Source organism: Acomys minous (genome assembly GCF_964271855.1).
Source record: "Acomys minous genome assembly, chromosome: 2".
Lineage (NCBI taxonomy): Eukaryota > Metazoa > Chordata > Mammalia > Rodentia > Muridae > Acomys > Acomys minous.
Window position 1 is genome coordinate 108,130,972 of NC_140484.1, and position 23,984 is coordinate 108,154,955.

The window sequence follows — 23,984 nt, forward strand, 5'->3', positions numbered from 1 at the left end:
AGAAGACAAGGGGCTGCCAGCGACAGAGCGGTTGAGGATAGTAGTTAAGAGCATTTGTTTCAGGAGCATTAGGCATGAGGTTGTATCTCCCAGCGGAGCACCCACATAAAACGACAGGCAGAGCCATGAGTACCCGAAATGCTAGGAGGGTACATGAAGATGGAGACAGGAAAATGGCTGGGGCTAGATTGCCAGGGAGTTTAAGGTCAAAAGATTAGTCCTGGTATCAGTGAGACACCCTGTCTCAAGGAATAAGGCAGTTTGATAAGCAGGACAGCCAAGGGTTTCCTCAGACCTCTACACAACCACACATGCCCCCCCCCCGTTCACACACATGTAGCTATGACACACGATAAACAGACAAATAGAGTAACAAGTAAAGACTGTGTCAAGCGTAGGCACATGAGATGTGAAATAATACAATACATTACTCTTCTACTACCATCACCTAAAAAGAGTCTCGTGTTGCCAACATGTCTTATTTTTGACCTATTCGTTCTGTTTCTAAAGTCTCTATGTCAGCACAGGTAGCCAACAGAAAACAAAAGCATGGAAAAAAAAAACCAACCACCTATGTTTGAATATTGACTAGCAAAGGAGGGCTTCAACTCTGTTGACCATTTCTTTTTAAAGCTGAGGAAAAGCACGCAGTCTATAAAAGGCTGCGCTGAATTATTCCTTTCAAGTGTTTTCAACATGTTAAAGTACTGCTTCCTGCCAACAGCTTTACAGCTCAGCGAGAGCAGATCCACGCACCCAGGGAACCGGCTTCCCGAGCAGACCCTCCTCTGCAGCTCCCTATATTATCCAAAGACGGTCCCCGGGCCACAGGCTCTGCCAGAACCCCGCGGGATTCTCGTAATGATAGGAAGGAAAACTTCTACATTCCCCACACATGCATGCACATGGAAGATGAGATTTATATTTGTAGTTACAGCAAAAGGTCCAACTGCACACTGTGTCTAGAGCTACAGAAGTTCCGTATTCATTTCACACTCTAAGTCATAAGGAAATATCATCGCTCATACTTTATACGGGAAAATGAAAAGTAAACGAAGAAAAAAACTTAACAAGTAGACAAGGACTGTTAAGTGCTCATGACTCTCTAAAGTCGGGACAAGGAAAATACATCTTCTATTATTAACAGGGTAAAAAAAGACAAAGATCACATGACCCATAAGGTTATTTCTTTGATCTGATTTCTGGGGGAGCTCACACATTGTGCAGTAATATTTATAATCTAGTGTTTAATTTTTATGTCAACCGCTGTAGACTTTCAGTCTGTTCCGATTTTCTGCATCTTGCTTTAATTTAAAATGGAGCAAGTGTCCCTGTATTTGGGACTTAAAGGATGTTGAGCCGGTCTTACTCTTAGGTGTTTGAAAGTGTGGGACTAGCACCAGAGCGCAAGCATCTTCTTCTGCTTTTCCCCACATCAACTCCTTGCAGCATCCTAACCCCAGCCTGGTACCTATTCACCAGGAGCTAGCATCCTCCAAGATGATCAGGCCATCCACCCTTTCTGACATCTCTACCTTCAACTCCTACGATCTTCAAGGGCCTGTATCATTCTCTACCCCATGTCAATGGCTCTCAGACTAGAGTATGCTTCAGAGCTACTAGGAAGGCTAGTTAAAACCCTTGGTACTAGTTATTGGAGATCTTTATTCAAGAAGTAGAAGACAAAATGAAAAATAAGAAGTTGCATTTGCATTTAACCTGGGTATGGTGGTGCATGCCCATGATCTTAGTCCTTGTGGGGAGGTGGGGAAGAGACTGAGGTAGGAGGAGCTGCATAATTTTGAGGCTCGGTTCATCTACATAATGGGTTTTAGGTCAGTCACAGCTACATGGTGAAAACTTGTCTCAAAAACTAACAAGCAACAGGGTTTTCAAATAGGCTTTTGAAGCCATTGTCACAATTCCCAGTCATGACTGCTTCAAGGGTTCTATATAGGAACAGGCTGTTTGAAGCCTTATAAGATGATCTTTGGCTCTTTCCAGGTGCCCCATTATTTGGAATAGCCACATCTTCCATGCTGCTGTGTCTCGTTTACTCAGTCACTCCAGCCTTCTTGAAAGCTTCTTTGCACGGCCCTGAATACTCACCGTACACACCCACATTCTCTAATTCATATTTATAATCTGGAACATCATTCCCACCGTAAAACAATGTTCCATGTTGAACTTTGGCAAAAGACAGAGTCTAATGCTACTGAGAAGATAGACAGGACTGCACAGCTCGGGGGGTGGTGCCTGGGCTCTCCACCCTAGAGCACATAGAAGCTTACAGAGCTCTAGCAAATTGACAGCCTGACCTGAACATGGCTGCAGACTCCAGAAAGCAGGAAACCCTCAGAGGTCACTCTGCTCAGTCTCATGTTGACCTCCGCTTCTTAAAATGCAGCAGAAGGGTCAGAGTTGAGACACACAGCATGAGTCTATGCAGGGTCACAACTAGACCCACAGACTGCCGGCAGTGAGTAGACAGGCAGGAGGCAAGGGGGAGCCCAGTGGTAGAGCCTGTGCTTAGCCTAAGACCTGGAGTTCTAAGCACCAAGAGTTCATACACACACACACACACACACAGAGAGAGAGAGAGAGAGAGAGAGAGAGAGAGAGAGAGAGAGAGAGAGAGTCACTAGATTTAAAAATAATAACAGACATGCAGAGAGATATTTTTGAACATAGATATATATGACAGTCTGAACCAAGCCTGTGAGTTTAACTGAAAGAGGAAATAGTGCCACTGTATTACTATGAGCAGACACTGAAGAACACATGCAAATGGAAGTGAGCAAATTAATTTTAAAGAAGAAGAAGAAGAAGAAGAAGAAGAAGAAGAAGAAGAAGAAGAAGAAGAAGAAGTAGAAGAAGAAGAAGAAGAAGAAGAAGAAGAAGAAGAAGAAGAAGAAGAAGAAGAAGAAGAAGAAGAAGAAGAAGAAGAAGAAGAAGAAGCATTCTGCTCACTGGAGTGTTCCAGGAACCATACTGTACCTTTGACTCCCTGCATGCTACTTCTTGCACTGGGAGATTCCCTCACACTACTCCCAGGCTCACACACCAATACGGCATGCAGAGTCCACACAGATAAATGTGTATGGTGAGAAGTGGGATGGCAAGACACCCATTTGGGTAAAAGCAGCAGTTGTTGTTGTTTGTTTGTTTGTTACCTAACTACAAACAGAACAATCATCACACCCACTATTTTTCCTTTGTGAGATTTGGTCCTAGGACAGCTCAGTAATAACATACAATAGAGCCAGGCGTGGTGGCGCACGCCTTTAATCCCAGCACTTGGGAGGCAGAGGCAAGCAGATCGCTGTGAGTTCGAGGCCAGCCTGTTCTATAAAGTGAGTCCAGGACAGCCAAGACTACACAGACAAGCCCTGTCTAAAAAACAAACAAACAGACAGACAGACAAACAAAGCCAGACAATAGACAGGCTGAGGTAGGCAGGCAGGCAGGCAGAGGGCCCATTCAAATTCTTTCACTATCTACCCTCAGTTTTTTTTTTTTTTGCTCCGTGTCCCAAGCCAGCTGGAGCACAGATGATTCGGGTACCTAGAGAGTGCAGCCCACAGAGCTCAGCTTCCACAATCACACTGAAACTGCAATAAAAGTCTACAAAGCTAAACTGGCCAAAAGCTGGCACTATTAGTCAAGTAATTTCATAACAGACAATAAAAATGTTATACTAGTGTGGGTCCTCTCTTATCTTAGATAGCTGACATATTAATGTGTGAATCAGAAGGTCAAAGAAGAGCCGTGGGAGGGTATGTACTCATCTCGATGAAAATGCATGTGAGGCACAGGAAATCCATAGCTAACGGAACATGTGTTCAGACATCTTTACAGACTGTGAGGAGACCCCCTTCTCAACTGTGTGTGTGCCTGTGTGTGTGTGTGCCTGTGTGTGTGTGTGTACACATGTGTGTGTCTGTGTTGTACATATATGTGTACAAAGAAGCATGTGAGTGGGAAGAAAAGAGAGGGAGGAGAAGGGAGAGAAAGGGAGGGAGGGAAGGAGGGAAGGAGGGAGGGAGGGAGGGAGGGAGGGAGGGAGGGAGGATAGAGCTACAATGTGTCTAGGCACCATCACTAATCTGGTACCCACACCTCTGTTACCTTTCTGTTCCCTTTTGCAATAATAAACTGTCTGATGATCATAACTGGTGTACGTGTTCTTGAGTAGAGCTACATCAGGCACCTCAACACACTCATCTGAGTCTTGGGGCAGCCCTGGCTGCAGTGAGTACTGCACAGCAGTAGTGTGGAAAGAAGTAGATGCCAGTCCATGATCTATTATATCAAACCCCAAATTCTCTATTCAATGCTTGTTTTACATGATTTTCTGGATAGCAGCTAAGTCTATCTTAAAAGCTATGCACATACATATATAATTGAGATCTAGGGAAAAATAGCAAAGTTACATTTTAAAGCAGGCCACAAAGACACTCTTATTCAGGAACATTTGAGGTAAGACAAAAATACAAAACTTTTAGAAAAAAAGAAGCAATCATGTAAACAAAGCCATTGTAAGAATCAGATTGAAGTCAAAATCCCTGCTATGCTATAGGAAGTGCAGACGTACATTTTTATATAGTCACAGCTAAGCAATCTTCATAGATATTCCCTAATATTTAGTAGAATATGAAAATTCTAAAAGAGAGTTTGGTACAAGGTGGGAAAATGGCTCTTCCAGAGCAGTGGCTCTTGAACTTCCTGATGCTGTGCCACTTCAGAGCAGTTCATATGTTGTGGTGACCCCACCAGCCAGACATAAAATTATCTTGTTGCTACTTGTAACTGTACTGTTGCTACTGTAATTAACCATAATGTAAATATTTGATCTGTGAACGCTAAAGGGGCCGCGACCCACAGGTTGAGAATCACTGTTCTAGAGGCTCTGGGTTCAATTTCCAGCACCCACATGGTGCTCACAACCATTTGTAACTAGTTCCAGGGGACCCAACTCCCTCCCCTGGCCTCCCACAGCACCAGGTTTGCATGTGTTACACATATATACACTCAACAAACATTTGTATATATAAAATAACAATGTTTAAATAGTGAAAGAAATTTGCAGTGTAAAAATATCCAAAGGTAGATCATCAGAGAGACATTTATCCACATTTACAGTATTAATGGCAGTGGGTGTGACTCGTTTTCAATTTATAAGCTCTCTCTCCTCTTTAAGCTTGCATATTTTCCAAAGCAAAGGAAGTGATGTCACCATTAAGTGTTCGCCAATGTATACTCTTCATGTCTTACACGTGAATGCCTCTAGTGTCCATCAGATTTTTACTTGACTGGAATCTTCCTGAACATACGTACTGGCTTTGGGCATTTATTATATTCCTGAGCCCAGCACACACTGAAGTCAAAATTCCAGAAAGTAAGACAAAAATAATAATAATAATAATAAGGCCGACAACTGAGGCTCAGCACATAACTCTGTCGTATCTCTATATAAATACTGCTCTCTGGGTCCTCTGTCCCCTTCATATTTTTGAGATCTTTATCCAAGGCGCCGACGTTTTTCCTGCCCCTCTTCATTCCTTCCCCCGTTGTTCCATAACCTCTCCTGTCCTCCCTCGATTCCAATATTCCCCAGGCTCACAATTTCTGTTTCTCGCCTTTATGTTCTCCCACAAACTGCCAGTGCTCTTCCACAGACTGGAGCCCCCTAAGTAAAGATGGTTATTGATGTACAGTACTGGTGTTTTAGTGCAGCGGCAGAATCAATAAAGGAGAAAATACTGCTTTGTCAGGCTCCACCAAGGCATTCTGGGAAACTTTACTGCTCTGGGTGGTTACAGCCGCTCTTAATACAGGAGTGAGAGCTGGACTCCCTTCTGTGGCGAGAAATGATGTTCTCCCACCCTCTAGTGACTATAAAGGGATAAGGCAAAGGCGGGGAGTGTTTCGGATTGCAGCACACCATTGTTTCTCATGTCCTCATCGCTTCTTAACTCGGGCAAAAGTGCGAGAAACCGAGTGAGATGGGAGGATGGCCAGCTACCGTTTCATAATTCTGTTACGATGTTGAAAATGCAGAAAGGATGCGCTATAGTCAGTGTGTGCCATCAGAACATTAGCTTCTACGGGCTTCTGAATGCAAGAGTCTTAGAGTCTCTCTCTCTTTCTCTCTCTCTCTCTCTCTCTCTCTCTCTCTCTCTCTCTCTCTCTCTCTCTCTCTCTCAAAACCATTAAGAATTCTTGATCCAAATGAAGACTCCATATTCTATAGGGAAGTAGCCAACTGAGATACTGTACAGTTACAAATTAGAAATTTTGAGGGTGTATGTGTACACACATGTGCATGCATTCATGCATCCCCAAGTGATTGTCTGCACAGCCTCTCTCCGTTACAGTTATGGATTAGCCCCAACACTCAGGAATCAAATTAGACAAAGAGCCTGGAGTAGTATACCATCTCATTAGAATTCTACGTCTCTTGGTAAAGGAGCAAGAAGTACTAAGTTAAGTTAAAAATACTTTAGGGGGTTGTTTTTAGAATATTTTTTTTCACATTTAGTTACCTAAACATTTTAAATTTAACTTGATAAATGATTAAATTCTGACCCCTTTGCTTGGTATTCTTCCTTGTATAATCTGTAAACTATTATACAATTGCTGAGATATATTAATGATCTAAAACTCACCAGTACTTCATGAAGAAAACGTCTACTTAAAAACTGAGAAATAGTTTCGTTCCAGGAGAGATGAATGAGACGTATAAAGGCTGCCACATACGCTTCCGGTCCTCACATCACCCCTGAAGCATTCGCATCAGCTTCTCATGGCAAAAAACTAGCTGGAGGGACAGCATCTAACCCAACTGTACCACACTCTAAGTTTTTCAAGCTTAGTGAAGTGTAAAGTTCTAACATGCCCGGTACATATAAAATATCACTGCTCAAACAAGTACTAGCTCCAACATCTGGCCATGTCCTTACTTAATGAAACTCTACAGAAAAATCCTTCACTTTTTATTCATTAAAACAGTAAGAAGCATAGAACACTACTACTAATCAGCCTGAGCAACACTAATATTACATATGTAGGTATATGTATACAGAATATACAGGTATATTTATCAAAAATATGACGTTTTATACAGATTATATAAAGATAAAAACAAGTAAATATTTACCTTGCTGGCACTTATCCGCTTCCGATTTGACCAACGCTTCATGGTATAGTGAAGATATCATAATGAAACAAAAACATCAGATCATTAATAATGCAATTAAACTATTTTTCATTACATATAATGCAGATTCTATTCAGGTTATTGTCCCCAAACCTGAAAGTTAGCCTCACCCATTACTCTCCTCCCTTCAAAAAAAGCTCATTTATTTAAGCAAGAAAATAGAAACAAAGAAATACCACACTTAAGTGGTTATACTAATCATTTCCTCAAAATATTCAAAGTGGATCAGCATTGGCAGACAAGTGCCATTCAATCTTAGCACGTACATTTTAACTCCAAAACTGAGGATGTTTGCTTTCTCCTACTAACAGTGTTTAGGTGGCACTGTAAAAATGTTTGTAAATTTTTAACTACTCTCAGTTCATGCTTAGGTCATCCATAATTTTTGTTAACAGAAAACAGAATTCTGTTTACTTTCATAGGTTAAATCTTGATAGTCAAAATAACAGAAAAGAATGTGGCACTTATGCCATATGGAAATCTGGTCTTTGGTAAGCTAATTAAAATGAAATACTAAAATCTTTAGAATCATCATGGTCCAGTTAAATTAATTTAGTTGATCAAGCAGATGTGTGAAGAAAAAAGTTTTGAAGGCGAATACATTTCAACCTACTCCTTTCTGATCTTTCTTTGTCCTTGAAAGGCTGCTCGGTTTTTTTTTTTTTTTTTTTTTTTTTTTTTTTTTTGGTTTTTTGTTTTTTGGTTTTTTTTCCTGGGGTTAAATTTTTCTTTTAGCAAAATCCTTCTTCGGTCCCAAGTCAGTATCCAGTACTGCAATGCTCTGCTTTGGCAGGCTCACTAGCTAACTACTTGTTAAAATGTGGTTACATTCCTGCAACTAAATAATCAATTGACTCAAGCTGACCATGTTTAATGAAATGCTCAAGTAATAGGGAAAAGCACATGTAAATGGCATGTGTACTTTGCAAATATTTCTCCTCAATCAATAAGAAGCCTGAAAAAAAAATCATCAAGAGGAGTTCGCAAAAATGGAAGGGAGGGAGGGAGGAATGGGAGGATGCAAGGGATAGGATAACAATTGAGATGTAATATGAATAAATTAATAAAATATTTTTTTAAAAAAAGAGGATTCTGCTCACATTTCACTAGCCAGCAGCTACGACAGGACAGAGAGAACTTGTTGGTTCATTAATAATATTTGTCCTGGGAATATGGTGAGGTCATCCCTGTACACCTGACATAGTTACAGGTGCTACCACTAAGGTCTAAAATAAAACGTTGAGTTATTTTCTCAATAACAGTATCAAGTATTTTCACTTAATACAAGCACAGAAATGAATGCCACCTCATAAGGGCACAAAGCTACTGGGTCCCCCCCCCTCTTTTTTTTAATAAAGACTTGATTTTTTTTAAAAATAGCAATCACATAAAATCAACCAGGTTAGGATATTAACATGATATCTACTTTGCTGTAATGTTATGTGGGAAAGATTAAGCTTTGTCACAGGTGGAAGCAGTCTTTCCCACAATGTTACATGCTACCACGTACAGAATATCTCCGCCATGTCTGGCACCATAGTTGATGATGTCATTATCCATGATGCTATACAACACGTAGCATCATTCTTATCCCACACGAGGGAAACACCTCAGAGAGGTTTAGTAACCCTGTGAATTTGATCAGGTCTTGGTGGATCTAGGAGTCAAACGCAGGTGGCTTGATGACACAATCCACGATATTAACTAATGACCCTACTCTTCTCCAAGGGGGGAAAAAAAGTACAATTCTTGGCCTTCTAGTCAGTGTCAACTCCACAATACCCAGATGTACAGCACGGAGACATGCTGCACATGTTAAGAATGTTTTTGTCACTTTGGGTCTAAAGCCACAGAGTTTGACTCACTGTTAAAAAGAAAAATGGGTACAAAGCTAAAAATCCAAATGGGAACTCTACAGTTAACACATTAGTGGGAAAGGTATTCCAAGCATTGTAATCACAGAAATCTTCTGCCCTCCAGGTCCGAGGGTTAGTCACTTCCACTTAAAAACCCAAAGTAAAAACACCTTTTAATATTCAATTATGCTTAATAAAAAGAAATAAAATTTCTAACTAGTATATCCAAATGGACCATGATAGTCCTATAAGCAGAATCGAAGTGTGCGGCTCAGAATAAACTATCCCTCCATTACTGCCTTCCTGGATATGCTTAGATCAAGTATGTAAAGAGAAAAAGGAAGATATAAAGCAAAGAAATGACATAGGCAGTCTTCTGTGTGATACTGCTTTCGGCATATATAAAGTAAATCGTGCACTTGGCTTCTGCTGGGTGAAGCATAAGACCCTGACAATCTTAACAGTGGAGGGGTGAAGGAGGCTCCAGTAGTAAGAGGGCCCAGGCTAGGTAAGATGAAGACAGTGAGCACTCTTTTGAACTTTGAAAAAGACACACCACGAGATACACCACAAGTGCAAATTCAGGCTGCTTCCTGCATTAATTGCTCTGCAGTTTGAGATAAATTGAAGTCAAGTTGCTATTACTTTAAAATTCTAAATGTGGCAATATTGAAACACAGTTGAGGTTACAATATGATTGCTGGGAATAGTCTAGTGAGGAAAAAAATTTTAAAATATGCAGCCATTTTCATAAGAGATATCGAATTTACAGAAGCCAACAAAGAGGTTTTTAGAACACGTTGGCTGTCAGGTGTTCCGTCGTGGGCACCTTATTCAAATACTTATTCATATTGCATCTTAATATAACCTAGCACACATCTCAGGTTCTCTGCTACACTGAATCCAGGGGCAGAGATTATGAAGCAACAACAGGATGAAAAAGAAGCAGAAGAAAAGGCCTGGGCAAAGGGGACAGAAAATACAACCCTTCTCTGGGTATATGTGTGTGTGTGTGCATTTATATGTAGATTTTATTCTGATATTTTTAAACAAATTATCCTAAGGAACTGATTTTTTTTAAGTAAATGTTTACTTGTCATTCTGACAATTGACAAACTCTTAGTACACTTTTCCAATAATTTTGAGCTAGCCTCTGGGAGCTTACTAGTAAATTAGTTATGGTCTTCTCTATGAAAGTAACTCCAACAGAAAGATTAAGCAATAGCTAAAGTGAAAAGTATTTACTTCATTTAGGAGGTATCATTAGAAGCCTAATTTCTGATCAGGCTTCATATTTTCACATTGGATTCCATGCAGGGTCTAATGTAACACATCTATCTATTCTTTCTCCAGTCACTTCTTTAGTTTGCTTTTTAAAAATGTCTTTCAGTAAACTGTAATCAAACACACTGTGTTCATATTTTAATTATTGGAAATTATAATGTGCAATCCATGTATATGAAAATGAGATTATAATTTCCATCAGCATGTTTACTTGTAAGAGCCGACTTTCTATCTTATCTTAACAAGATCGGATGCTTTGCTGATGGTGCAGACATCACCACTCTATAGTGTGGTAATGAGAAATTTCCACGTGATAGAATAGAGAACATTAAAATTTGCATTTTCACAAAAGCCCACCCGGTGGAAAAGTTAGCGACTAAAAGCAACACTGAGGGAAGAAGGCAAAGGACTGAATGTATTACAAGTGGACACTTGATCATGCCATCATTGGTGAGGAAAACGTTAAATCCTGGGGAACTGTTTGCATAACTGAATATGTGAAAGTCACCCAGAATATAAAAATGGCTAAATGGAAACACTGATACCTAAGGAAACTATATTTCAAAAGGCTTATCATGGCAAAACCCACACATTCTGTGTGAGCTTAATAGCAATCCCAGCCATTCCCTTCTCAGCCAGGTAGCTTCTTATTACCTGGGCTGTCTGCCCCTCGGTTTGTGAGGGAGAATATACATAACCCATCCTGAGACTTGATCCAATTGTTTTACTTCTCCCCTTAACATACAATTGACAGTCGTTCTGGGTGCTGGCTTGTCCTCAAAGAGCCACCACAGTAGAGAGTTTGAGCAGAAAGGTCACACTTACATGCCTCTTGAAATCACCCTGTTTTACTACTAGGTTCAAATTTAACACAATCACTCCCATGTCATCTTCTAAACTGTTCGGATCTTCCAGTTTTAAAATATGTTCAGTAGTCCTGCAAGCAAAGACATGGCATGTGATTTTAACACTAATTGGCAATATGACAGGCCTGACAGTACATCAGGAGCTTGTGGTAGAAGCTGCACCACCTCTGTGTAAAGATTACACAAGGCAAGGTGTGTGTGTGTATGTGTGTGTGTGTGTGTGTGTGTGTGTGTGTGTGTGTGTGTGTGTGTGTTGCAGGGGGTGAGGGGGAAATGGGGCAGGGCAAGTGCAGAACCACATTTAGTAAAAATAAATTTTCTGGGGGTAAAATGTCTGACATTGTCAAACTTAACATTGGTTAATTTATCTCCCTGCTCTACCACCAAAATAATATAAAACATATTTTAACTTAAATTATGTGCATCAATATTTTATACAGTCTAAATAAGCCCCATTTAATATGAACGTGGGTTTCCCCTAAAACTCACTGATAATGATTCAAGATAAAAAATACAATACCTGTTAAGTTCAAGATCCCTGAGAATGACAAAGGCAGAACCCATGAAATCAGATTTGGTTAAGTCCCGATCGTACACCTAGAAAAGGGTTTCGGCATTAATATATAGGGCCATCAGCACCAGCAAGATCTCCAATTATGAACATGCAGAATAGGCTAGGGACTCTGAAATTTTCAAAAATTTGCACAGTGAAGTTGAAGAAAAATACAGCCAAGCCAAAGCATAGAAATAACTTGTCCATTCTGCCAATCATGCTCAAAACAACAGCACAAACCGACTTTCAGGGCAGCGGTCAAATACAACAAAATATTACTCAATGGACCCTCCCTATAGTTTAATTGGCCTCTCATTAAAACTTAGCATCTTCCATGGTGAGCAAATCTGCCAATTAAATAAAAGTTTGCTAACTGTTGTACAAGCCATCCCAGTCTGCACTCAACTCTCACAGTTTTAACCCAGATGTTGGAGTAATTGATGCTTACACCTGGTAGCTCGAAGCTCTATTAAGTATAAAGTTCTTTCTAATGAGAACAGTGTCTACACTTGTCACCACTTCGGGGCCAGTAATAATTCTTCCACACTGAGTAAGTTTAAATATAGCCAATAAGGACATTATTTACACAGTACACTGTGACTTTGCAGCATATGTATCTCCTTGATTGGAGGGGAACATAATCTCATAAGGAGTCTTAAAAAAAAATTCCTCCTCAGTGTTAATATTTTAATCCAGCCTCAGAGGATAATGGAGGAATTAATTGAGGCAAGTTCGCTTTTAAGGAAGGCTGAGAAATACGGAAGAATAAATATTTTGAAGAAAGGAGCTGACTTGAAAGCCATCGGGATTATTACCTTCACACGGAGCTTTTGATCGAGGCTTTGTATTGGCAACACAACCATCTCATCCCAAATTGGGTTCAAGTTTTTATATATGACTTTACTTTTGTACAGCGTCTTCCCGTTCAGCTTAAATTTCACATACGGATCACTCGTGCCTTTAAAAGAAAAAGAGAACAAGACAGAATTGGGTAAAATGCATGCAAAAACCGAGCATCTCTATCAAGTGGAGATTCTTCCCCACAGTCTCCAGGCCCGAAGCAAGCAGAGATCAGTCTCTACGCAGGGATGGGAAACTCTAGAGGTGTCATGGGGAGGGAGAAATGCTACAATTTAAGGACAAATGGCTAATTCCATTTTGTCTTTTAGTGGCTGAATATGAATGGCTTCTTTGAGCTTTTTACGTGGTTTCATTGTGGATATGTCACCTCTCAGTTGCCCACAACAAAATTCAAAAAAAAAAAAAAATCAAGGCAGTGTCAGGAGTCCTGCAGAGAAGCTTTGCCCCTCCTAGGCTCAGCACAAAGTCCATGAAAAGGCAAAGCAGCCATCTCCAAATATCTAGCAGATGGCTGATTCAACAGAATCTTATACCTTAAAATACAATAATAATAAATAGACCAGTCTCTGAAGCTACTCATTCAAAAGACGGTGTGAGGGGAGTCCAACTGGAACCAGGGGCACAGAGATTAAGTCAACAGAGTGGCCATTCTTTGTTGCCTCCTCCTCGCACCTGCACCGAAGCTGCCACACATTGCCCCCACCCAGGGCCAGCTGAACTGCACATCAGCCAGGCCCTCAGCTGGCCTCAGAGCTGACCCAGCTGACCCGAGTGGCCCCTCCTGGGGAGCTTTGAAATGGATGCCAAAGGGAATGAATAATATCCCTTCTAGTTGATACAATCCCCACCTACCTCCCAAAGAAAAAAGCTGATGGTAGATCCCCCTTCACATTTCTCAGATCAATTGGGGTGGGGTGGGGGGGGGGAGCCTGCAAACATAGTGCACAAATGACGCGTTGTGCCTGTGTGTTACATGAACGTGTGTCAAGGACATACTTGCTCTTCTGTATCAGGTTAGTGAAGAAATAGGAGCAAATGAGTAATCAGCTTGGAGTTCAGGGAAGGACTACTCAAGATGCTACTAAGGCAAAGCTTCTGACTTGAAAAGTGATGGCATCGTGGCCTATCTTGACCCCCAGCCCTATGAAGATACATGGAAGGGCCCACTGTTTTTAATCCAGGGCCCCCGGATGGGCTCCAAGAATATTCACTGAAATGTATTTCTGACATGAAAGTCAAGCTAATATCATCTACAAATCTTACGTCATAAATTAGTTCCACTACTTTGTTGCAAACACTTATACGTCATTCACAACTATCATTCTTTGTCTTTAACAGTCTGTCACTTTAGGCCCTTTCTTGGGTTTCTGTATGGCTGTAATAGAGAATACCAATGAAAGTAAATGGAGGACAGTCTCCAGCTTTTTGAGCGGAAGGTAGCATCGCTATGGAACAAGACAGCATCCACCAGTCAATGTTAATAGCTTCACCAAAGCAGAAATTTTCTGAGTTAGCAATCCGGTAATACAAGGGCACTAACTTAACAAAACAAAACAAAACAAAAAAAATGAAATAAGCTACAAAAGTCATAGGCGTCTAATTCTGCCATCTAAAGTTTGGCAGCATTAGGAATAGAAGAAGGCCAGCCTTCATGTGAAACACAAACTCGTGTTGAGCAGTTTTTTTGAGGGCTAGTAAAAATAAATGCATCCACAGACACTCAGTGGAATGTTCACTGGTGGGTGAGCATCTGCCCGCCCCTCCTCCAGCAGCTAGGGAGAACACCTCTGGCTAGTCAGACTTTAACAATCATCCCGATATATATATATATATATATATAAAAGTGGGGGGGAAGCTATAATAAAAAGAGGCCTTTAATTAAATGAAATTGCCACTCTGGGATCAGACCTTCATGCTTGTCAGCGTACTCTCAAAATAAACATCTCAAAACTCAGCCTCAGTGGTGTCACTTTCTCACAGGCAAGGCATACTGGGTAATCCCCAAGCATCTTGACAGCTACATAATGTTCAAACTGTTTCACGGGTGAATGGCGGCAGTTGCATGAAAGAAAATATTAATGTCTGGAATTAATAGGAAAAAAAGGACCAGGGTTTACAAAGCCAAACAAGGAAAGAGGGTGTCAAGTTAGTGCAGTGTTAATTGTTAGAGAAAATCCTGGGGGGGGGGGGGCGCACATGGTGAATTTCTCTCTCTCTCTCTCTCTCTCTCTCTCTCTCTCTCTCTCTCTCTCTCTCTCTCTCTCTCTCTCTCTCTCTCTCTCTCTCTCTCTCTTGAGCCTAAGTGCCTGACTGTCAGGAAAGTGGCATCTCACTAGGCAGGTTCTGAAAAGGGGCCAGCAGCTCAGGAATGCGACTCCCAGAGTATACAAATGGTGAGCTGGCAGCTGAATGGATGGACTTTAACCTTCCTCACTGGGAAATTCAGATACAAAGAGACTTTTATGGGAGTTGGTAAGTTCAGTGGTGAAGGAAAACAAGGCCTAGAGACCAGGCTGTGGCTCTGGAGAGCCCCAAACTCAAACGCTTAGGACCCAGGCCCGGTCATGCTCTCCTACACTGGACAGACAGAGGCTTCCATCAACAGAACTTCTACACACAGAGATTCAAGCAACCATGGGCACCACAGTGTAAGACTCCTGTCTTGGTCATCATCCCCCACACAACACAACTACTTAGTTACAGGCCACTGATATGGTATTGGATTCACCTACAGATGAAGTAAAACACGAGGAGAAACGCATATAGGTTGCATAGGAGATTTTTATGATGGTTTGCATATAATACCACATCTACACACATACACACATAGCTTATATACGACTTTCTATATTAAGGACTTGCATATGCACGGATTAAGTAATGAACAAAGGCACTGGAACTAGCCCCATGCAGACCCCTGGAGATACATGTAGCTGCCAGAGAAACTGGCAACTGGTCATAATCCCTGCAGCAGAGAGGCACTAAATCCCTCCCTAAGAACTATTTCAATCATAGTTGCTCCTGCTCACACCTACTAACCTACAGATGGTCACTGTCCCTTGACACATACCTGTCAACCACACTACCAGCCCACAGATACTTATGGTCTCTTCCATATCTCGCTAGCCATCCTGGGTATGGCCAAGGCACATCCTCAATAAAAGCCTGCTCTTCTGTATCCGATAGCACTGGCACCCTATAGCACAACGCATGGTCCCAAGTGGCAATGTTCAAAGGAGCTGAACACGCTCTGGAGTTCTGCTCAGTGGTAGGTAGGAAAAGTAACCCCTACCTCACATGTCGGTGAGGGTTCGACTCAGGAGGCAGGTGTGAAATCAACCCAGGACCAAACAGGAACAGGGGGAACCCCCCAAAATATTAGTGCTGTAATAGCTAAGCAAGCATTTCAGTGAAGCCAAAAATTGAAGACAAAGGAAAAAAAAAAAAAAAAAGAACTAGATTACCACAGGTTGTTTTAAGTCAGAAACCAAAGTACCTTAAACATACACAATAAAGGGTTAGCTATTATTCTGCAAGAAATGTGGGTGTTTTATTTCCTGTTCCTAGGCTTTTTTTTTTAAGTGAAAGTAACATGTGCCCACAACTTTGAAAGGTATGAAACGAAATAAAGTCCACACCCTCTTACTGGTCCCTGATCCCATTTGTCTGGTGTGATGGCCATAGGCAGTTTCTTGGGTGTTTTACAGGGAAATATATATATATATACATACATTTAAATAACTGCATTTGGTCAGGTACTATGCCTTGAAGTTGGGGTCACACCAGCAATATGCACCCACTGGTGTTTTTCTAACTAAACACATTCTTGCTGTGCTAGATCAGCGTAGATAAGTAGCTAATACTTTTCCCACTGTAGACAGGAGTTCGCCAAGCAGACTGGTGTATCTACTTTGCAATCTCTGCTCTATAGCAAGTTTGTACACAGGAAGCATGGCAATGCCTCGTCTTGATTCTAACAGATATTATAAAATTGTTTTCTAAACCTCATCAAACTTAGAAGTGTGAGAGATGGCTCCGTGGGTAGGAGAGCTTGCTGCCGTTTCAGGAGATCCCAGGTCAGTTCTCAGAACTCATCTCTGGCAGCCTCTGAGGGCACCCACATGCATGGCATATATATAGGCTCACACACCTACATATAAGCAAGTATACAATCCATCTTCTAAATGCTTATCAACCTTAGAGCAAACATTGTTTTTGTCTCTTTCAGTAATCACAAGCACTGAATATTGTAATCTGTTGGCAGGGCAGAAAAGAAAAAAACAAAGCAAAGCACTTTCTCTGTCTTCCCTTATCTTTAAGACTCTCAATGGCTTTTCGGCGGCTGCAATGTCTATCTGTGTTTTGTGAGTCAGAGTCTTGTTCTTTACTTGTTTGGCTTTCAGCGGGGATCAGCTCGTCCTCTGGCTACAACTGGGTAGGATGCTTCCTTACAGAATTGCTCACAAACTATACATCTTGTCAGAATTTATTTAATAAGTTATTACTGGCAATAAGTTATTTTCCTTTTTATTTATTAGCCAAGGTCTGACTTCAGGCTTTGTACTTTCATATCCTGCTTAGAAGCACTTTGTTTTTGTTTTTTTTAAACCGTAAGATTTAAGATTAATTCAGCCATGTCTCTTTCTTCCCATTGATTTTGGTACATTTTCTCTTTCTCTTTTCTTTTTTTTTTTTTTAACACTTAAATTTTCAGTCCATCTGGAGTTATTTTAGTATGAAGAGGAAGGAAATTTAGGTTCATGCAGGAGGAGGGTAAAGTGATCAGAGCCAAGCTTTGCACATATAAATCTGACAGCAGCTTATAATTTAGAATGAAGGAGAAAGGGGAGAAAGGAAGGACACCTGGTAGCGCAACCTAATGCTATGCTGCGGCAGAGAGTTGGGGGAGGGGGGGGAGACAGCTGAGCTCAGGCCTGGGGCGGCGGGGGTTGGGGGACTGGCTCTGTGGCTGAAGTGACTCCTGAGCAACTGGGGACTGGATTTCAGACCTCCAGAGCCCAGGTCCCTGCAGGGTGTGAGTGGCATTCGATCTATAGCTCCAGACTCTGGGAGCAGAGGCAGGGAACCCCAGCCTCCACACACACCCCAAGCCACCCCAGGAGACTTATCCTGTGTATGAGCTCTGGTTGTACTCGAAAGACCCGATCTAAGAAAAAGGTGGGAGAAAGAGTAAAGATGATTCCTGTTGTAAACCTAGGGCCTCCATTCTCTCCTTCCCTCTGCCTCTCATACATGCGCGCGCACTCGCGCACGCGCGCACACACACGTACACACATGCCTTTAAAAACGGCGGGGGAAACCTCAAAGTCCTCAGATATCCTTGGCATTTGGAGCGATGTTCTGCACATTGGAAGGAGTGTGTCTCCAGAGCCGTTGGAAATGGCTCCTCAATGCTCTCACTTGGAAATTTCAAAATGTACAGTGAAATATTAAGCACCATTTAACAGGACCAGTGAGGTGGCTTGGTGGATAAAAGTATTTACCTTACAAGCCTGAAGAAATTGATGCCTAGAAATCGTAGTAGAAGGAGGAAAGTGACTTTTAAAAGTTGTCCTCTGACTTACACATATATGCCTCAGCATTAATAATAATAATGATGATGATGATGATACAAAACAAACAGCTCACTAATAGATTCAGGATACAAAGGACAGAAATATAAATACATACTTTTAAGTTTTTCAAGAGGTTACTTTAAAATAATTTTAATATAGAAAACAATGCTTGGAACATCTATAAATGTAATATTGAATTCATCCACCTCTGAGCTCAAGGAAGGAAAGGCATATGCCTAGGGGTCCCCAACACACATGGGGATGCTGAAGTTAGTGCAGAAACATCCCATAAGTAGCTGTGTAATCCTGAGTAATTCACTCAATTTCCTTACTATTCTCCTTTGTAATGTGAAAAACTACCTTTCTCACAGGATTCCCCTGAGAACAAATAAGCCAATCTACTATAATGGTAGCCAGCGCCAGAAGTTACCAAGATGCTATTTTTGGCATCCCAGTTCAGTCAAGTTTTAAAAAGGGAGAGCAAATAACCATTTATACAGTTCTATTGTCCATGTACTTTATTTTAATGTCCAAGGTAATTCACATGGCTAATTTCTCCCCATAAAGTTGCTTTATTGCTTTCTCTGACGGTGTGGAATTTTCTATCATCTTCCTTTTAGAGAGATGGGAAGAAAATGTGTATTCTTAAATTCTATATTCAGGAATTCCATCTACTCGGGAAAACATCTCTGAAACATTCTTAGGTATTCTGGAAGGAAATAGCTGTATAGACACTTTAAGCTTTTAAACCCCATGACCACGGGCTTCTTCTCTATCTAAACACCCAGAGGTCATTCACGGAAGACTTTAGGGTGCTCTGGAAATCTAGCCTGGCAGTATGGGGTCCACAAGTTCACTCTCTGAGCCTGGTTAAAAAAAAATTTTTAAGACAATTTCCAGAATAAAAAAAAAAACCAAAAAACAAATGAGGAGGAGATGTGTTAGCTATGACATCTACGTAGGCGCCCGCGTCTGAAAGCAGCATGATGGAGCCATGCACACAGAACAATGCCTGAGCACTGCATCCCTCACAGTCCCGTTCAGAAACCAGACGGGCAACTGAGAAAGAGAGGGAGCAGCTCCTTGATCACATGAAAAGAACAATCACTTCCTGTGTAGCAGATGAGTTCAGAAGAACCCAGAGCCAGCGGTCTTTCTGTATCACTCAACTCCAGGGAAGCAGCCATCTGCAGATCTGCCCGGGACCAGGCTACTTCTGTAGACAGCAGCTATCTGCTCCTGGGATCTGCTTTCCCACTTTCAACCTCAGAAAAGCTGTGTTTTCCTCAATGTTCTACTGCCCTTACAGCATGCTTTGCTATTGCACCCACCCTAATTGAATGGGAAACAACTTCCCTCCTTTAAGGGGACCAGCCATGCATTAAAACCTCCAGTGGCTCCTTGAGCAAGTCTTGGCCCTATTTGGGCCTTGAGATGAAATAGACTCAGACAATTACATATATGTAAATTTACATATACAATATGTATATATATATACATATATATATATATAAGCACAAATTTTAGTTTTACTGAGCAATGTTCCAACAGTCAAGTTATGACAGAATTAATGATCCAAAAACGTCTCAAATGGATGATGGAAGACGGATGCAGCAAACATAGGAGTCATTCCAGGCTTACTTTCCCTGGTCCTCCACAAGCACTGAGAACAGATCAAGTGGAAACTGGTTCAACAAACTAGCAAGCATCAAATGTCCCAATCAATGCAGAAGTATGCAGTCTCAAAAAAAAAAAAAAAAAAAAAAAAGAAAAGAAAGAAAAAAGAAAGAAAGAAAGAAAGAAAAAACAAACAAACCAAACATAAACAAAAACAAAAGCAACAACAGGACCCAGAAAGATCTCAGAAATGGGAGTGTACAAAGGCTTCTGGGACCAGCATGTCCTGTGGGATCTATGCAGGGTGGGAAAGGGGTCCCCCGAAACAGATTCCAAACTTAGCTGTGTGTATTTGTCTTAGTGTTTTAAGACCACCAGGCAGGACAGAAAAATGACACCCACGCCACTGGATGGGGTTTGCATCCTTGCAAGCTTTCAGGTTTGCTTCTAACACAGCAGCGCATATGGGTTTTTTTTGTGCAGCTACGCGGGCATAGTAAGGATCTTATGCCATCTGGTGTTCATAGCTGGTACTGCAGTGAGAAGCAAAGCTGGACGTTTGCAAAATAAAATGGGCAGATGTGTGTACCTGATTATTATACCAGGAAACACATCAGCAGAAACCAAAAAATCACGGGCTGGTGTATCTGCCCTTGCATATATAGTCATTGAAAAGAGGAAGTCTAATCATTCAGGAAAGAAAGATTTGTTCTTGTTCATTGAAAGTCATTTTGAAAAACAAACAAGCAAACAAGCAAACAAACAAAGTTTCTATCCAGGTCCTAAACTCAGGAGGGAAGTAGAGATAGATGAAAGATATGAATGAGAAGTGAAAAAAACCAGAGAAGATAGATGTGTGGATGTGAATGATGCTAGGAGCATGGACCTCAGTAGACATGAGAACAGAAGAAGGGAGTCTTCAGAACAGGAAGTGAAATGAGCAAACTTTTTCACAGAAGACACTCACAAATACAATCCCAGGTTTGGTGACAATGCACAGTCCTACCCGTGAACACAGCAAACTGTGGAGGCAGGGGCCCCTGCACACGGAAGAGGACTTGCAAACATGAAAGCAAATCTCAACAAACATATTGAAACGTCCAAAATTATGCATACAAACGCAAATTTAATCCAAAAAGGGGGAGATAATGCTTCTCTGCTACACAGTTAACAAAGTTATTGTATGGTCAGTGGAGATTATAGAAATGAGCCACTTCATTGCCTCTGGGGAGAATAAGACTTTCTTAGCAGCAAATTGCCAAGTGTGTAATGAGGACATTGAACAAGTCAGGCCATCATGGGATGGAAGAGAATTGATGCAAATCTACAGGTGACTTGCAAAGAAGTTGGGACCAGAGCTGGGTATACAGTTTAAGATGCAGGCACACTCACGGAAGCCTGAGTTGCACTAATGAAAATTGGGCGGCAGCAAGATGTGTTGGTGGGTATAGACATTTGTCACACACACCTAATGATCTGAAGTCCATCTCCAGAACCAGCACATGGAGAGAACTGACCACCACAAACTTGTCCTCTAACTGCCCCACACTCGCTGTGGCACATATGTGCCCACACACATCATGGAAGCACGCACACGCATGTGAGTACACACATACATACACAATAACAGTAATCAATAACAGTAGCAATAAAATACATTTTGGAGCTAATCTAATTGGAATATTGATCAAACAAATCATGATGTACTCTAAACTTTTGTGTTTCTTCCTACATTCTATAATAGAGAAAAATATACACAGGAAATAAATTTGAGTGATCCAGCACTCTAAAACTTAGGATCTATTATACTTTAGAAAGGCAAACCTGTTTTCAAATTTATATTAGTAAAAGAGTGATGCAGCTCAAAATTCTAGTGAGGGATTTGTGGTGCTTTCATCCACATCCCTTTTCTTTCAGCTTGGTCACTACATCTTTAAGGATCATTTTCTGAACCAAATTAAAGCTGGAGGCTATAATTTCACCACCATTGCAAAAAGAGTCCTTCAAAGGGCGCCCCTCTCTTTGGAACAGAGTTCTAGAGACACCTGTCTGTACCTCATTACAGCCACTTCAAGGAGCCTGGGTGTCTCTGTAGCTCTCGCAGGGTTAGCTTTTCTTTACAAAAAGAATATACAATCATGAAACTTGGCCTGCTAGAAGGAACAAAATTTATATCTATTGGACAGTGTTAGTGGGAGTCTACCCACTTTCTAAACACCTGTGGATGTGGTGGAGGCTTGGTGCTATTGATCTGTAGATCATAAGGATCCTCCAAAGACTTTTTTTTTCCCTGTCATCTGATGAGGAAGCTGTCACCACCCTATAAACAAATGCCAACTCTTTATCTACTCAGATATGAATAAATAGAAAAGTTTTCTATTGGAATTGGTCATGAATTTTCAAAAAAAAAAACTCACCTCTCAAAGAAAACCATTAGCCCCCAACATAGTGGGAGTCTTGGCTATGACCCTAGGGACGTTTCTGTGAATTTCATTTTTCCCCATTGCAATATCCAAGAGCAGCCAGCAGAGGGCACCAGCCACACAGTATTCTTTTAGGTCGCAGCTGTGGGCTTTGGTAACTGGTTAGCCAAATAAAAAGGGAAAACAAGTTTTAATGTGGGTGGTGTTAATTTCTAGGGATTAGTGAAGTAGGGTATGAGAGGGCATGAAATGGGAGTTTTCCAGCGTCTAGATGCTTCATCTCTATTAGAAATCCCAGGCTCCTGTGAGTGTGAAGGATAAAGCTGCTAGCCTGCGCTCTATCAGCTGTGCACCAAATACCATCTTAGTCACCTTCCTTTCTATGGGAAACTGAGTCAGCCAGTTTCGTCTATGTATCAACCAAATTATGAAGCAGTTGTACTGAAAGGAGATGCTCATGATATAGCCCTTCACCTTTACATCTCAGTGGCCAAGGACTGCAGCAAAAGCATTAAAAAAAGGTAAGTCGGATTTGCTCAAAAACAATGCATGAGGGAAATGTGGGCCATAAAGGAGGAAATTAATGTTGTAAAAGGGGTGAAAACAAAGAAACTAGATGGGAGGGGCACAGACAATGACAAACAGGCAATTACTGGGTAGGAAATGGCCATGATGTTGTTCCTAAAAAGAGTAGGCTCACGGCCGTGCACAGACGATGCACAGCATCCCAGCTACAGCACACAAAACTGCTGCCAAAAGTAAAGAAAGAAATCCCTTGGTTAGGTCCAATATGCCCATTGCTGAGGCTATCATGGTCTGAGCAAAGGAACATGTCAGAAACGCAAAGAAAATTCTGCATTAGAAAGAGTGCTGCCAAGGTAATCTTGGGCATGTGTCCACATTTCTAGAACTATGTAATTAAAGCTCTTGGCATTGCATGACACTATTCTTATATCCACAATTATTCACGTGTATATAGTCATGCTTATGGAGGGGATGGGAGGTGGGGGGAGAGAGGGAGAAGGAGACGGAGGGAGGGAGGGAGGGAGGGAGGGCAAGGGAGGGAGGAAGGGTAGGAGAGAGAGAGAGGGAGAGGGAAAGAGGGGGAGAGAGAGAGAGAGAGAGAGAGAGAGAGAGAGGGAGGGAGAGAGAGGGAGGGAGGGAGAAAGGGGGAGAGAGGGAGAGAGAGAGAGAAAGAGGGGGAGAGAGAGAGAGAGAGAGAGAGAGAGAGGGAGGGAGAGAGAGGGAGGGAGGGAGAGAGAGAGAGGGAGAAAGGGGGAGAGAGAGGGAGAGAGAGAGAGGGAGAGAGAGAGAAAGAGGGGGAGAGAGAGGGGGGGGTGGGAGGGAGGGAGAGAGAGTGAAAGAGGGGGAGAGAGAGAGAGGGAAAGAGAGAGGGAGGGAGGGAGAGAGAGGGAAAGAGGGGGAGAGAGAGAGAGAGAGGGAGAGAGAGAGAGAGGGAGGGAGAGAGAGAGGGAAAGAGGGGGAGAGAGAGAGCGAGAGGGAGAGAGAGAGAGGGAGGGAGGGAGAGAGAGAGAAGGAGGGAGGAAGAGAGAGAGAGGGAAAGAGGGGGAGAGAGAGAGAGAGGGAGAGAGAGAGAGGAAGGGAGGGAGAGAGAGAGGGAGAGAGAGAGAGAGGGAGGGAGGGAGAGAGAGAGAAGGAGGGAGGGAGAGAGAGAGAAGGAGGGAGGGAGAGAGAGAGGGAAAGAGGGGGAGAGAGAGAGAGAGGGAGA

The 23,984-nt window shown here is 41.8% G+C and overlaps 1 protein-coding gene across 3 annotated transcripts in view; it reads right to left on the bottom strand.

The window, feature by feature from the left end:
- Window positions 1-23,984, bottom strand: part of MCTP2 (multiple C2 and transmembrane domain containing 2) — a 228,289-nt gene that overhangs the window by 136,918 nt on the left and 67,387 nt on the right. For all 3 annotated transcript variants that reach the window (XM_084772920.1, XM_084772921.1, XM_084772922.1), the window contains exons 5-8: window positions 12,594-12,736; window positions 11,746-11,822; window positions 11,185-11,296; window positions 7,160-7,195 (exon numbers count right to left, since the gene is read on the bottom strand). In XM_084772920.1, the coding sequence (XP_084629046.1) occupies window positions 7,160-7,195; window positions 11,185-11,296; window positions 11,746-11,822; window positions 12,594-12,736 (368 nt within the window). The remainder of the gene's footprint in view (window positions 1-7,159; window positions 7,196-11,184; window positions 11,297-11,745; window positions 11,823-12,593; window positions 12,737-23,984) is intronic.